We start from the raw sequence: 15,425 nt of genomic DNA on the forward strand, positions 1-15,425 counted from the left end.
GTTCTAGACAGCAATAAGTTCTTCTTGAAGCTGTCTCTTCTCTGGGCTGAGCAAACCCAGCTCACTTTCCTTCTACATCATATGCTCCAGCCCCGACCATCATGGTGGTATTCTAATGGGCTCAGGTTGTCCAAGTCTTTGTTGTAATTAGGAGCCCCAAACTGCACACATTTCTCCAGCCTGCCAAGGTACCTCCAGTGGCAGCCCTATCATTGAGCACAATGATTGCTCCCCCTAGTTGTATATCATCTGTAAACTTGTGGAGGGCACACGCTGTTCCGCTATCAAAGCCATGAGTGAAGAATAACATAAACAGTACCGGTCCCAATATGAATGATCAAGGAATATCACTTACAAATAGACAGTATGACACTTACTTCCTGTTGCTTCTCCTTACTACTTACTCACTTTGTGATTCGTCTAGCTAGTCCATATCTCTCTAGTTTAGCTCCAAAGATGCTGCAAGGGACTAGCTTGCCAACATGAAGGTGATACCCACTGCTCTGCCCTCCTCTTTGAATCCAGTCATTACATTGTATCACAAGGCAGTTAGATTGGTAAAGCCCAATTTGTACTTTGAAAATCCATACTGGTTTTTCCCAATCACTTTCTTCTTTTTTATGTGCCTGGACATGGCTTATGGAAGGATTTGCTCCATAACCTTCACAACATCCTTCTCTCTAAATTGGAGAGATACGGATTTGATAGATGAGGAATTGTTTGGATGGTCACATCCAGAGGGTCAATGGCTCAATACCACCTGTCCTTCAGGGGTCCATACTGGGACCAGTAATGTTTATTTTCTTCATCAATGACACACAGAGTAGGCTTGAGTGCACCCTCAGCATGTTTGCAGGTGACACCGTACTGGGTGGTGTGGTTGCCTTTGCCTGAGGGATGAGACGCCATCCAGAGGGACCTGGGCAAGTTCAAGATGTGGGCCCATATGAACCTCATCAGGTTTGACAAGGCCAAGTGCAAAGTCCTGCCCCTGGATTGGGGCAACCCCTGGTACCAGTGTAGGCTGGGGGATGAAGGGATTGAGAGCAGCCCTGCCAAGAAGGGCTTGGGAGGACTGGTGCATGAAAAGCTGGACAGGAACCGGCAATGTACACTCACAGCCCAGGAAGCCAACTATTTACTGGGCTGCATCAAAAGAAGCAGCCCACAGAGTCTTGTCTATTTATACAAGCTGAAGATATGGTCCAACTGTCGCTTCATGAATTCTTGAGGTAATGCAGATACAGAACTATTCTTCTGTGTTCACGAGCACCTCTGTTTCTATAACTTTGGGGCAGGTATTACAGTGTATGGTTGATCTTTTTCATTGAGCACCCTTAACTATTGCCTCTAACAGGGGAATCTCTTCCAGTATACGGTTCATCCTGCTCCATTACATAGGTAAGATCTAAATTTTGAGACAAGACCTGAGGCAAAAGAAAGGTTTGTACCTAGATGTGGGGTTGATGAAATGTGCATGGCAGATACAATGTACATATTTTGTACACCTACTCATATGCAATAGATGCCTTTTAAAAAGCACAATAGTTTAGGGTGTCACCTTCCTTTCTGGAAGTCCATTTAGCTGCCATGTAGAGTTGTGACTCTTACCTGAGGGACAGGTGACTTAATACCTACCAGACTTTTACAATCATGGTAAACTCTTCCTAATTGCCTCTTGTGCTAGGAATGGCTGGCTCACAGGCTTGCGCCAAGCCCAGCGACACAACACCCTGCACTGGGCAGGGCAAATCCTGGCAGGAAACACGGTGCACCTGCACAGCAGCCCTTCCCGGGGATCTCCCTGCCTGTCCCCAGGCTGGAGAGACAGATACATAGCAGCTTGGGCTGAGTGTGGACAGTTTTCAGCAAGTAAATGTTCATATGTTGTATTGACTTTTTCTGCTCAGCTTTGTTCTCTTAAACCACCATTTTGTTAGACACAACTACTACAAAAGTTTCTGTTGAGGACTCTGCCAACTAAAAAGCTTTAAAGCAGCCACTGCATGAAAACATACCAGAAGAAAACCCTTGTATGTTTTGTGAGAAATTTGAAATTTCACTCCGCAGTGCAGGAAATGGACTGTTTTATATGTGTCTGTCTTACTTATAGCTATCTAGTGGTCTTCAGGTTCTTTCAAAGTGGGGTCCTGGGGCTCGTGCGTTAACTGATCACATCTGTATATGATGCTGGAAAGAGCAATGAACCACAGGAATATAACAGTGTGTGGACAAGGCTTAACTAACATAAGAGAGATCCCAACATTTTTGCTTTATTCCATGCTGAAGAGCTGGACCTGGCATTGCTTTTCTCTAAGCTCGATTTCGTCATACATAAAACGAAGTTAGTAATACATGTTTATCTCAGTAGGGTGTTCTATGGCTAACCTGCTTATAAAATGTATAACCCTGTGGCAAATACCTCCACGTGATCTTCTGGGGATAGGACAATGTGAGCCTCTAAGGAGGCCTGGCATTCGAGCTGTTGTTCTAGAGAATCACCGAATCACAGAATCACTAGGTTGGAAAGGACCCATTGGATCATCGAGTCCAACCATTCCCATCAATCACTACACCATGCCCCTCGGCACCTCGACGATGTGCCAGGTCACACCGGTTCAGAGGCCCAGAGGCTGACATGGCCTTTATGTAACTCCTCTACCATGATTTTGTCCTCCACACATCACACAGATAAAGGGTATGCCCAGCACCATCGTTACCACCCATACTCACAGTTACAGCTGGAGACAGCGTAATAGCATGCAACTTGTGTAATCTGCACCTCTCCACCTAACTATATTGCTGTAAGTGGCTTCAGCAGGGGACTGTGCCCTATATTTCAGGCCATTACTAGCGCAGAAGCAAAGGTGCAAAATCATCCCTACAAATAGCTACACGCCTTCAGAAGGCTGACACACCCAATGAAGTGGGTGCAGTAGCAGTGACACACACCTATGGAAAAGGCTGGATTTGGTATTTAGTGAGGTGCTGCAGATCTGACTATACATGTTGCTGTCGTTTCAACACAGTGTCCTGAAAACATCAACTGATAGTTTGGCATAGCCATTCTCCAGCATGTACACATATGAAGCCCTCATTGCAAAAGCGTGCTTGCCACACCTCAGGAATGATAGATGCTGTGACAGATATCGCTGCAGATAAAGACCTTAGCTCTGTAAAAGCATGAGAAACCATGTAAGAAAAGTATCAGTAACAGAGAATGAGATGTTACACATACAGGTATTTATCATCCTGATGTCCACGGAAGACTCATTTTTAAAAGGAAGCTGAAACGCAGGGAAAACTATGAATGTGTGCCTGTTGCGTATGTGTTGAGTGTTGAGTATATCACATATCTCGTATACTGTGTATCGCACATTAGCTTCTTGGTTAAGGTGAAGTCTCCCACAGAGGAATTAATTCTAAATAAATCTCTCAAAACGTGGCTGGCAAGCACTGGCCTAATGGCTGTTCTTCTGGACCAGTACAGAACAGCAGTAGTTTAAGCTGGATGCAGTGCAGCGCTGCAGGACAACCCTTCCAATCACTGCCCAAATCTGCAGGAAAAAGGCTTAGTTCTACAGTTTAAAACCTATAAATATAATGGAGGCAAATCGTAGTTATATTTACTTGGGAATAAAACCTAATGTAGCTTGGGAGAAAGCTATTCACCTCTTCCCTGTTCTTCTCGGGAACAAATTTCTGGGCAGAAAGATAAAGAAATGTCAACATGTATATAGAGTCTTGCGGAAACAAAAGTTGTATGTACTTCACGTGGAATTCTCTCTGTTGGATCGGGCGCTTGAGCATTTAAGCCAGGATATTAAACATATTTTAATTCTGATATTTCAGACAGAACCACAGAAAACATGGCTAATGTTCAAAGCATGAAGTTGGTATGGACCAGAAGTTAAAGTCAGTGCTGGTGCTGGCTGATGCAAGTGAGGTGGAACCTAGTGGAAACTTACATCACAGGTTCAGTTTTGGCCAAAGCCTGCACTCAGTAGTAACATTTTTGGATACTTTCTGATGCATCATTCCAGTATATTCGGTTTGTAAAGCAACTGTTTTGATGCAGCTGAGTGCATGAAAGGACAGATGGCATCTAGCAGGAGGTTTAGAAGACAAAAGAGCTGGATCTGTTTCAGATTCTATGGAAGACTCCCTGTGCAAAAGCTGTGTAATCCCTGTATGCCTGAGTTACCCCACCTCAAATCATGGAGTTAACAACATGTTATGTAATAAACAAAAAAAAATTAATTAGTGCTGAAAGACACATCGCTGGTTTTAATGCTATTATTTTTTTTTAAATGCAGTTGTTTTAAAACGGCCTCTTTTAAGCACGTCAATTATAAAGCTGCCTTAAACCAGCCTCTGTATTGAAGCAGTTACTAGTGGTACTATTGCAATGCATACACTTAATCCTGTACTTGTTGAACCAAAGATCAGACAAGCTCTTTTGGCATAGCTAGCAGTCTTTATAAGGCATATCAGCTAAAAAGCTTCAATGCAAGGAGCACAATAATTTCACAGGCTGTGCAAGAAAATCCCATGTGCTGCAAAACGATGTGCTAATTTATTTTGTCATTTTCTCTCTTAAAACACTGATGGAATCAAATTAAAAAATATGATATTTCGATAGTTAAAAGTAATTGAAACACATTTCTAAAGTCGAGGTCTTTTGAACAATTTACATTTTGTCATGCTTAACTGATATAATATTTTGTATACCTTCTTTACTGATAAGTGTATAGGTCGTCCATTATCACACAGTGTAACATTTACATCTTCCATCAAATGCATTGATTCAAGCACTTTTATGGTTTCCCATCAGGAAAGCTCCTGGTTATCGTAATTCTCTTTGGAGCTAAGCACAGTTCTTTTAATTCTGTTATTATCTTGTGGTGAGCTGCCTGGAGGGATCACCAGTGGCAACATACAAAGTTGTGACTGCTTTCTTCTTACTACACCTAACAAATATTATCCAGTGTACCTTTATTTCACTTTCCACTTAGAACAATCTCATTGCTAACCCAAAGCAAAGCCCAGGTAGGAATACTCTCAATTACTGCAGAAACATCTGCTCGTTCATCAAACATTACAACAGAATATACTTCACTGCAATTAAATAAATGCTCTTTCACGTGCAATGCCAGATGCATTGATGATCTAGACTTTGTAGTATATCTACAACTATTTATTTGTGTCACGAAGAAACAGAAGATGGCTTGAAATAGCTCTAACATGGGATATCTTATATTTTTTAAAAGAACGGTCTGGAGGAATGCAAACAGTTTGTATATTGAATGGGAACTGGGAGGGCAGACCTTCCCTGGCAGGCTGTTCCACCACTTACCTTCTGCACCTTTCCCGAAGCCTACAGACTTGCCTGCTGCCAGCACAAGTACCCTAGAGCACCGTGCAAATGACTGGAGCACAACTGGGAATTCGTGTGATCCTCTGGGATCAGCTGCCACAGGCCTGCTTTTTCCGAGTGGAAATTTGCACATCTGAGATGTCCACATTTTAAGAAATGTGTAGATTGCCAAGCAGAAGATAACAGTGGCTAATTAATGACATTAAAAAATAACCATTTTCTGACTGCCATGCTGCAGATTAACTTGGAGGCTGCTTCGATACTACGCCTTTGGATGCCTTCCTCCTTCTGCTCTCTTTAAGTAGAAGATGTGGGTCTCAGCATTGTTGGAACCAGAGCATCCTGCTTGGGTGCACAACTGTAGGAAGCTAGCTGGAATGTGTTTGGAATGCCTTAGACACAGAACTAATTTTAAAACCATCAGCTTATAGGCTGAAAGTTAAACTAAGGAGAACAGTTTTTCATATAAACATCACCCCATTTTTTAAAGACAATGTCAAAGCCCAAAAGAAATTACTCTGGTTAGATTGTTCATCTTCTCCCTATTCTCCAAGCTCTTTAGCTCTGTTGTGGCTCATTTCAAGGCTTAATTGCTCTGTGAAATTATCTATGTACAATCATATTGCCATTACAAAGGAATTAATTGCAAGCAAGGAAAAGTTATCTAATCAGAAGCAGATGAAACAGTAAAATGGATCATATAAATATTTTATAAGCAATAATTATTTACATCAATTGATTATGCAAAAAAGACTTCCATGGAATAAATAAATAATCATTCTAATAAAGAAGTAAGTATATCTAGGTTATAATAAAAATAATTATTATGGATATGTATTAATATTGCTAATATGTCTCGGTAGTTTTTGTTCCTTGGTAGGCTATAGATTTTTACCCCTTGTGTTAGTGGCACTTTGCTTAGTCCACATCTTGCCTGACATCAGGGAAGGCAGGAGAGTGTAATCCTTCGTCATGTTGATTCATTCAGCAGCCCATTCTGTTTCAAACTTGTGGCCAAGGCAAATGGCCATATGCCACTTTGAGGATTATGACACATTCTTCTGGTTTCCTTTTGATTTAAATGATAATTAAAAAAAAAAAAAAAGCTGTGCTCTAGACAACACCAAATGCATGTGAAGTTTCTAACTGCCCAACAACACAGCACAGTGGTTTCAGCTGCAGGAGGCACAGGAACCACAGCTAACACTGCACTGTCTGCCTCCAACTTGGGAAGCAGGTTAGTGTTCAGTGTGCCCTACCCGCTGACAGATTCACTTCAGAGCTCACACCAGCTCTCCTGCCATGATAAGTGCCATCAAAATAGAATGGAATTCAAGTCAGTGTAATTCATGCAGAGTTTTGACTGACTCTTCTCACATGAGAAGTAGCAGCTGTCCATAAATCAGCATGCAGCAACCTTGCTTTGGCTCTGATTTTCAAGCAACACTGGGATAAATTGGACTTCCCAGTTCATCCAGGTGTAGACATAGCTCCACTTCCTTTTCCTAGTGCAGGTGATCCCTGCTCCTGAACACCTGGTGCTCCCAAAGCGGAAGGTGCAGTGCCTCTGCTCACAGTGGATTAACTAGGAATGGCCAGTGGGCTTTTCTGGTCCATAAGGTTGGAATCTCAGCAGCCACGGAGGTCCAGGAACTGAATGGAGGATGACTCACCCAGGAGGAGCAGTGAAAGCTGTGCTCACCAAGACCAAGTGACAACAAGTGACACAGGTGCTGGTGCACTGGGGAAGGGAGAGGTCGATACCATCTGATCTGCTGTCTGCCAGGAGGAAAGCTGGCAAATCAGGTGGAGCAGCTCCCTTCCTGTCCCTCAGTGGGGAAACTGATCCTGAGGGTGTCATGCAGCCATCCGCACTATCCAGATCGTGGGAGAGGGAGGGAGAGAGACAAGCTGGCAGGAGGAGATAAGAGGCAAAGGGTGTGAGGAGCAGCTGGTGCACCTACACCAGGCAAAGGGTTTGTTTGGGTTGAAATGTAGGGTGCATAATGGAAGAACTAGGACTGCATCCACAGCCCTGCCACCCTTTGCCATAGAAGCTCCTTCTCCTGCAGCGCCCAGCAACGGTCCAGGCAGGTGAACTTCCCTCTCTGCATCCTGAAGTGACCGTAAAAGCTCTGTTCTAGGAGGTGGAGAGGAGAGTGTGCAAAGGGCACCTCAGGGGTGGCTGGGGTCGTTACAAACCACCACTGGTGGGGCAGGGTGACAGTGAGATCCTGGTTTGATTGCTGGTGTTATCAGTGCTGGGAGGAGGAGAGAGTTTAGCAGAGGCTTTTTGAGGCAGCTGGCTAAAAAAACAGCACCTAAAGACAATCAGCTTGAGGGCAAGTGAGTGCTGTTCACGCTGGTGCCGTCCGTCATGGCCTGTCCGTCATGGGAGGGTGAGGGGGGAAGGAGCCGTGAAGAAAAACCCAAACTGCTAAAAAGTGAAAAAGGAAGAAAGGAAATAAAAGTTGACTGAAATATTTCAGAAGCATGTCCAGTTCTGGAATCCCCAACATAAGAAAGACGTGGATCTGTTGGAACAGGTCCAGAGGAGGAGCACAAACATCATCTGAGGGCTGAAGCACCTTCCACACAAGGACAGGCTGAGAGCTGGGGTTGTTCAGCCTGGAGAAGAGAAGGCTCTGTGGAGACCTTATAGCGACCTTCCAGTACCTGAAGGGGCTACAAGAAAGCTGGGGAGGGACTGTTAAGAAAGGCATGGAGTGATAGGATGAGGGGGAATGACTTTAAATTGGAGGGAGGAAGATTTAGGATACACATTAGGAAGAAATTCTTTCTGATGAGGGTGATGAGGCGCTGGCGCAGGTTGCCCAGGGAAGCTGTGGCTGCCCCATCCCTGGAGGTGTTCAAGGCCAGGTTAGATGGGGCCTCGGGCAGCCTGGGCTGGCGGGAGGTGTCCCTGCCCATGGCAGGGGGGTTGGAACTGAACGGGCTTTGAGGTCCCTTCCAACCACCACCATTCCATGATTTATTTCCCCGCCTGGTAAGTGAGAGAGAGAGACAAGCCGCAGCCGCCCGGCACGTGACCCAGCCTCGCCGCACACGGGGGGGGGGAGAGCGAGCGGCCGTCCGTCACGTGACCCCCTCCGCACCTCGCCGCACGCGGGCAGCCCCGGGGGCAGCCGTCCGTCCGTCACGTGACCCGCGCCGCGCCGCACGCGGGGGGGCGGGGGTGGGGGCGAGAGGCGCGACAGCCGGCCCGTCACGTGACCGGCCCGCACCGCGCACGGGGCCGCGGCCGCCGCGCCGCCCCCCCCCGCCCCGACACCTTCCATCCCTCCCTCCCTCCGTCCGTCCATCCATCCATCCATCCACCCGCAACAACATCTTCATCCCGCCCGCCTCCGCCTCCCTCGCCCTCCTCCCTGCCCGCGGGGCGCGGGAGCCGGTGACGGCGGAGCCGAGGCGGAGTCTGCGGGGAAGACACCGAGAGATAGAGATTTAAATCACATCTCCGGCTGCAGAAAGGGCAGCGCCAGCAGCAGCAGCCGCAGCAGCAGCCGCCCCCCCCGGCGCTCAGAGGCACGGACGCTGCTCGCCATGGGCGCCGCCGCCGAGACCCCCCGCGCCCTGGGCTTGGTGTCCAGCGTGGTCAACGACACCCTCGAGTTCTACCGGTGGACGTGGAGCATCCGAGGTAACGGGCGCGGCGCCGTCTCCAGCCCCATCCTCATCGCCCTCCCGGTCCCCGCGGCTCAAGATGGCTCCGTGCGGCGGGGGGAGGAGGCGGGGGGGACGCGGGGACACCGGGCCGGGGATGCGGGGGGAGCGCGGGGCTCCTCCCGGCCGCTCGGGCTCGTTTCTCCGCCATCCCGCGCGGGGCGTCCCCCCCCCCAACCATCCCCGGGCCGGGGCGAGGGTGTCCCCGGGGCTGGCCGGGGCAGAGCCCGCAGCCGCCGCGCCTTTGGTTCCCTCTCGCCCTTGCGGGGTCCGTAATTGCGGTGATTCGTGCCGGAGCTCGGGATCCCTGTGCCGGCGTCGCAGCGCTCGCTGCCGTCGTAGAGCCGCTAGGTGGGAAAAGACCTTTGAGATCGCCGAGCCCAACCGTGCCCGCCCGCTACCGAGCCCCGTCTCCCAGCGGCGATGCTGAAGCTTTTCATTTTCTATCGCGTGTGGGTCGGTTCTGCTGTTGATCGTTTTCGATGCGCCCCGGGTTTGCGTTGGCGCCCCGTGGCTGCGGTGTGGAAGGTGCTGAAGGAAGAGAAAATGCCTTGGAATATGGAGAAACGTGCAAAAGCAGCGTTCAGTGCTGGGACGGCTAGTGAGCTGGTAACTTGCTGCAGTGACCGGTAGCTCTGGCAGCGTTGGTCGGCGTGAAGGTCGGGGGGGACCTCGTTGCTCTCTACAACTACCTGAAAGGAGGTTGTGGAGAGGAGGGTGCTGGCCTCTTCTCCCAAGTGACAGGGGACAGGACAAGAGGGAATGGCCTCAAGCTCCACCAGGGGAGGTTCAGGCTGGATATCAGGAGAAAATTTTTCGCGGAAAGGGTCATTGGGCACTGGCAGAGGCTCCCCAGGGAGGTGGTTGATTCACCTTCCCTGGAGGTGTTTAAGGCACGGGTGGACGAGGTGCTGAGGGGCATGGTTTAGTGTTTGATAGGAATGGTTGGACTTGATGATCTGGTGGGTCTCTTCCAACCTGGTTATTCTATGATTCTGTGAATGGCTCTCGCTCCTTGGTCAAAGGAAATGAGTGGAGTAGAGTCGCAGCTTTCATAGTTGCTGTTGTGAGTAGCCCTGGGCAGTTGGTAGAGAAGTCACTTCTCTGGATGTTTTCTTCATTTTTTCAGTTGTCCACACAACAACGAGGTCTAGGCTGTATTGATTTAAACCTAGAAACAGTGAAGCCTAGAACCTAGCCTAGTTAAACCTAGCCTAGTTAAACCTAGAACTAGAAGCCTAGTTAAACCTAGAACAGTGAAATTCATTCTGGAGTGAATTTGACTATGGATGTGTTTTGGGGCAGTAGGATAGGTGAGAATGTGGGGCCTTGGTTACAGACAAGAAGCTCGTTACTGTATCAGCAGTCTTTATTTTTCTGCCCCCCTCCCTTCTTCCATCTGTCAGATAATAAATTGATCTTATGTTATAGATAGAGAGAGCTCAGTTTTTTTTTCCTCACAATTCACCTTCCCAGACAAATCTTCTGGGTTTTGCCATATTTTAGAAACTAGGCCTGCATGCTTACTTCTGGATTTAAAACCTGCCAGGATATGAGATCGAATCAAAATGCTCACAGCAGCACTGCATTGTAATCTGTCAGTGTTTCGCTCTCTTCCTCTGCCTCTCACAACACACAGTTGTTTGTAGGCTGCTAGGTAATGCATGAGACAGGTGCTCTTCTAGGTGATCGGTGGCATTTTTAGATGGATGTAAAAATGGATGTGGGTGCAAAGTTCATGTCCTTATAGATTATGTGTTTTGTTTGGAAAAAGCTTTGAAGTTCTGATGCATATCCTGACCTTCTAACAAACGGACCACGTTTGTTAGAAGGTCAGGATATGCATGTGGAAAAAAAAAAAGGAAGATGAGAAGGGAAGTTTATGTAACGAATGTAAGGATAAGTAACTTAACACTACTACTACCTATAGGGCAAACTTTTCTTTCCTCGTCCTGTCACTTTGGAGAATCTTAAGCTGTAGTAGGATAGCATTATGATGGCATCTAAAATATGCTTAAGTCTTTCATTAAATTACTAATGCAAATTTTAAATTATTGCTCTGAGTTCACTTGTGTGGGTGGAGAGTTTCTTGTTCAGAATCTGAATTTCAGCAACTTGCTGCAAGAACAGTTTTGGACAGAGCCTAAGTCACATCAAAAGCATGTTACTGTTCTTACTTATACCTAGTAGTATGTAAAACAAGGTCCTTCTGTAGTTTTTATGGTCAGGTATGGATATGGGAAACATTATATGACACAGTGTAGTTGCAAGGTAGCTCTGAATAAGAAAGCCTGGTTTATGAGGCAATGGTCCATTGCTGTTTAGTGAAATCTTATCTTAATGCCTTAAGTTTTACCTAAACATGTTCTCAGTTTGCTGATTCTCTGCATGTGTCTTCATTTAGAAAAAATAAATCTCCATTTGTCATCTCTGAATGAATATACATTAAATTCATGAATTCAGCACTGTTGTGTGAATTCATGCAATTCACCTTTGCGTCAAGAACTATGGCAGTGATGTTGCTCAACAGAAAATGCAAATTATGGCATGCAAGACCATTGCCTAATGTTCAATATCATTAAATAAAAAAACTATACCACGCAGCAAAGTTGCTCAACAAATGATGCTATGCAAGAGCATTACACAATAAATCTCAGTGAAACACTACTACACAGCAAAATTACACAATAAAATGTTAAGAAATTTTTTTCCCACTACTACTCCTACACAGAACCTTCTCATTCATATAAAACTAAATTTGCTTATTCTCTCTAGTTCTTGCTTCCATTTTTTTATTGGTCACCCAAGTCTGTCTTTGGCCCTGTTCATAGTATCCAGCAGGATTATTCTACTAGCAGGTGTTTTCTAATGCTGCCCTGGACTCCTGTGATGAAACTTGTGTAGAACTGTGTGAGAACATCCCATTGAGTCTTGTGCTGCTTTGGTTTTGTGCTGTAAAGATTTGGGTTTTTTTTCTCTCCTGCTTTGTGCTATTGAAAAAGCAACTAACCTTTTTTGAGACCAAAAAAGAATCTCAGAAGGCCAAGTATATGATGAACCTAACTGGATTTTTTTTTTAAAACGATGTTATAATATTTTTGGCGTTAAGCATGCTATCTAAAGCTAGGTTGCTTGTTGGTCTGGTTTGGTTGGGTTTTTTTGTTGTTTTGGCTTTTTTTTCAATCTTGCAATTTGGAATAATAACAGTATTTCACGACTTTTCCCCATATACATTATCAAATACACTTTCAGCCTTAGCTTAATATGTTTTTCTAGGCAAATCTGTATAAATGCATTTTTTTTTTAATTTTTCGTTCTTACTTGACTATATTTTTAGACCCTTTTCATGAAAGTTTAAAATCCTTTGTAACCTGACATTCACCTGAAAAGGCAGATGGAGATAATTTAAGAAGCCAGAAAGATGGTCTTAGTGGTCATCAGGAGAAAAAAAGGTGGTCAGTGGAACAGTTACTATCAGGAAAGATGATCTAGGAATTCTATACCATTATTTCTGTAAGGGCATGGGACCAGTAAGGTGTAATAGGTGGGGCAGGGCTTCCTCCTTTCTCTCGGCTTGGGTAGCTAGTTGGGGTTAGATCCATCAGGAAGGATTAAGGGTATGATTAGATGACTGAGCAAGTGATTTAAAGGGAGGTTCCAGGCTGAGTCCAGGGGAACTATTAAGATGAATAATTTGGGAAACAATCCAGGAAAAGAATGTGGAAATTTCAAAACATGGATGAAGAGACCACTGGCAGCTGGGGAGAGGAAGTAGGAGATTGTGGCTCAAAAAGGAGGTTTGTGAAACCCTGATCAGAAAGATTTATTTTAGAGGACCTATGTAGTTTGAATGTATTGAGCTAAAGAACACAAGAATTTACCAAATTTGGGTGAGAATGATTGATTGTTTTTGGAGCTCAAAGTTAAAAGAAGGCAGGGGCATCCCAGGCCACGTGGGACTGCTTTGGAACAGCAACTATTTACAGCTGTTGCAGTTAATAAGATTACAGACTTTTTCCATCAGGAGGAAAGGAGAGAGCAGAAAGATGCAAACTTTCACTTTAGTGGTAGTCTTCTAAGTAGCATCTTGCTCACAAGCAGTATCTATTGTAGCTTTTATCAATTGGGTCAGAAGTGTAAGAGGATGACCATGGGGAAACATAAGAAACTTAACAACTGCTTGCCTTAAAAGCGATCAGGTGGAGCAGCTTCTATCGGAACTCAAATTACTGTAGAACCTTTTGCCAGGAAGATCTTGGGACTAAGTTACCAATGCTCAGGAAGTTCAGGTTCAGTTTCTTTTTCAGTCCGGGGAACAGAACTGGAAGAAGATATATTCTTTCCTCCCTCATTCTTTTCTCCATGCAGAAACCAAGTGTGGCCAAAGGATCCTGAATGTTGATGCTTGAGGAAGGTTCATTGGGTTGGTTAGCAGAACACTCTGAGTGCAAGCAGTACCTTGTATTTCATAATTTGTGCCAAAGCTGGAGGCAAGTGGAATCCCAATTGGAGTTCTCCAGAGGGTGATGATGAGGAGAGAGAATGAAGCATGAGATGAAGGTTCATGAAGCCTGTTGCACAGAAACAAATCAGAATGTGTTCCCAAGCTTTTGGAGGGCTAGCTGAGCATCAGACTCAATGATTTGGCACAATACTTGTCTTGCAGATACAGTTCTCTTGTCAAGGGAACAGTTTTGTTTTTTTTTATCTGTGACTGTTCAGAACATGAGAATTGGACAGGAAGAAACACCAGAAACTGGAAAAGCTAGTGTAATCGGTTTTGGCTGTCTTGTAGCAGAAACATGAAGAGAACCCTGTGGCAGAAGCAGCTCTTGGAGAAAAGGTGGTTGTAGAAGTAAAGGCTAGATTATGTGTGTCTACTGTTGACCAAACAGAATCCCAGAAATCAGAATCGCAACAGAATCCCAAAGAATCCCAGTTTACTCAATTTCGTTAAGCATCACTGTTAACTGCCTGTCAGTGGAGAGAAGGGACTTCATTAGTGAAGAAAAAACAGCTGTCGGTATTGAAGACAAATTGCTGGGTGTCTGAGGGAAGTTCCACCCACGTTTCATCACCAGGAGGTGTTATCAGATTGCAGAACTCAAAAGGCAGATAATCAGAACAAAACAGATACTCTGCACCTTTGGAAATGGTGTGGTACTGAAGTGGAAATGTCTGCTTAGAGATTTTGAATCACAGAATCGTAAACTAGCTTGGATTAGAAGGGACCTTTAAAGGTCGTCTAGACCACCCCCCCGCTATCAGCAGGGACATCTTCTACTTGATCAGGTTGCTCAGAGCCCCCTCCAACCTGATGTGAAATATTTCCAGGAATGGGGCATCTACTGCCTCTCTGGTCAGCCTGTTCCAGTGTTTCACCACCCATGTTGTAAAAAATTTTCTTTTTTATATGTAGTCTGAATCTGCCCTCTTTTGGTTTAAAACCATTACCCCTTGTCCTCTTGCAACAGGCCCTGCTAAAATATCTGTCCCCATCTTTCTTATAAGCCCCCTTAAAGTACTGAAAAGCTGCAATTGTGTCTCCTTGGAGCCTTCTCTTCTCTAGGCTGAACAACCCCAACTCTCTCAGCCTATCTTCATAGCGGAGGTGCTCCATACTTCTGACCATGTTTGTGGCTCTGCTTCCTCTGCAGAGGCCCCAGGGCCGGACACAGCACTCCAGGTGGGGTTTTACCAAAGCAGAGTAGAGGGGCAGAACCACCTCCCTTGACCTGCTCGCCACACTTCTTTTGATGCAGATCAGGATATGGTTGGCCTTCTGGACTGTGTGCACATATTGGTGGCTCCTGTTCAGCTTTTCATCCACCAATAACTCCAAGTCCTTTTCAGCAGGGCTACTCTCGATCCCTTCATCCTCCAGCCTGTATTGATACCAGGGGTTGCTCCAGTCCAGGGGCAGGACCTTGCACTTGGCCTTGTTGGACCTGATGAGGTTCATATGGGCCCACATCTTGAACTTGTCCAGGTCCCTCTGGGTGGCATCACATCCCTCAGGCATGTCAAATACACCACTCAGCTTCGTGTCATCTGCAAACTTGCTGAGGGTGCACTCGATCCCGCTATCCGTGTCATTGATGAAGATCTCTAACAGCGCTGGTCCCAGTATGGACCCCTGAAGAACACCACTTGTCACCGATCTCCATCTGGACATTGAGCTGTTGACCACTATCCTCTGGACGCATTCATCCAACCAATTCCTGATCCGCTGAACAATCCACTCATCAAATCCGTATCTCTCCAATTCAGAGAGAACGATGTTGTGGGGGGCCATGTCAAAGGTCTTACAGAAGTCCAGCTTGATGACATCTGTAGCTATTCCTTTGTCCACTGATGTGATCAT

At 45.8% G+C, this 15,425-nt stretch overlaps 1 protein-coding gene across 1 annotated transcript in view; it reads left to right on the forward strand.

Annotated features, from left to right (window-relative positions):
- Positions 1-8,908: 8,908 nt before the first annotated feature.
- ELOVL4 (ELOVL fatty acid elongase 4) overlaps positions 8,909-15,425 on the forward strand; it is a 31,247-nt gene continuing 24,730 nt past the window's right edge. Inside the window, exon 1 of the mRNA XM_069851315.1 lies at positions 8,909-9,038. Within this exon, the coding sequence (XP_069707416.1) occupies positions 8,942-9,038 (97 nt within the window). The 5' untranslated portion in view covers positions 8,909-8,941. The remainder of the gene's footprint in view (positions 9,039-15,425) is intronic.

The sequence above is a fragment of the Phaenicophaeus curvirostris genome, chromosome 2, assembly GCF_032191515.1.
Source record: "Phaenicophaeus curvirostris isolate KB17595 chromosome 2, BPBGC_Pcur_1.0, whole genome shotgun sequence".
NCBI lineage: Eukaryota > Metazoa > Chordata > Aves > Cuculiformes > Cuculidae > Phaenicophaeus > Phaenicophaeus curvirostris.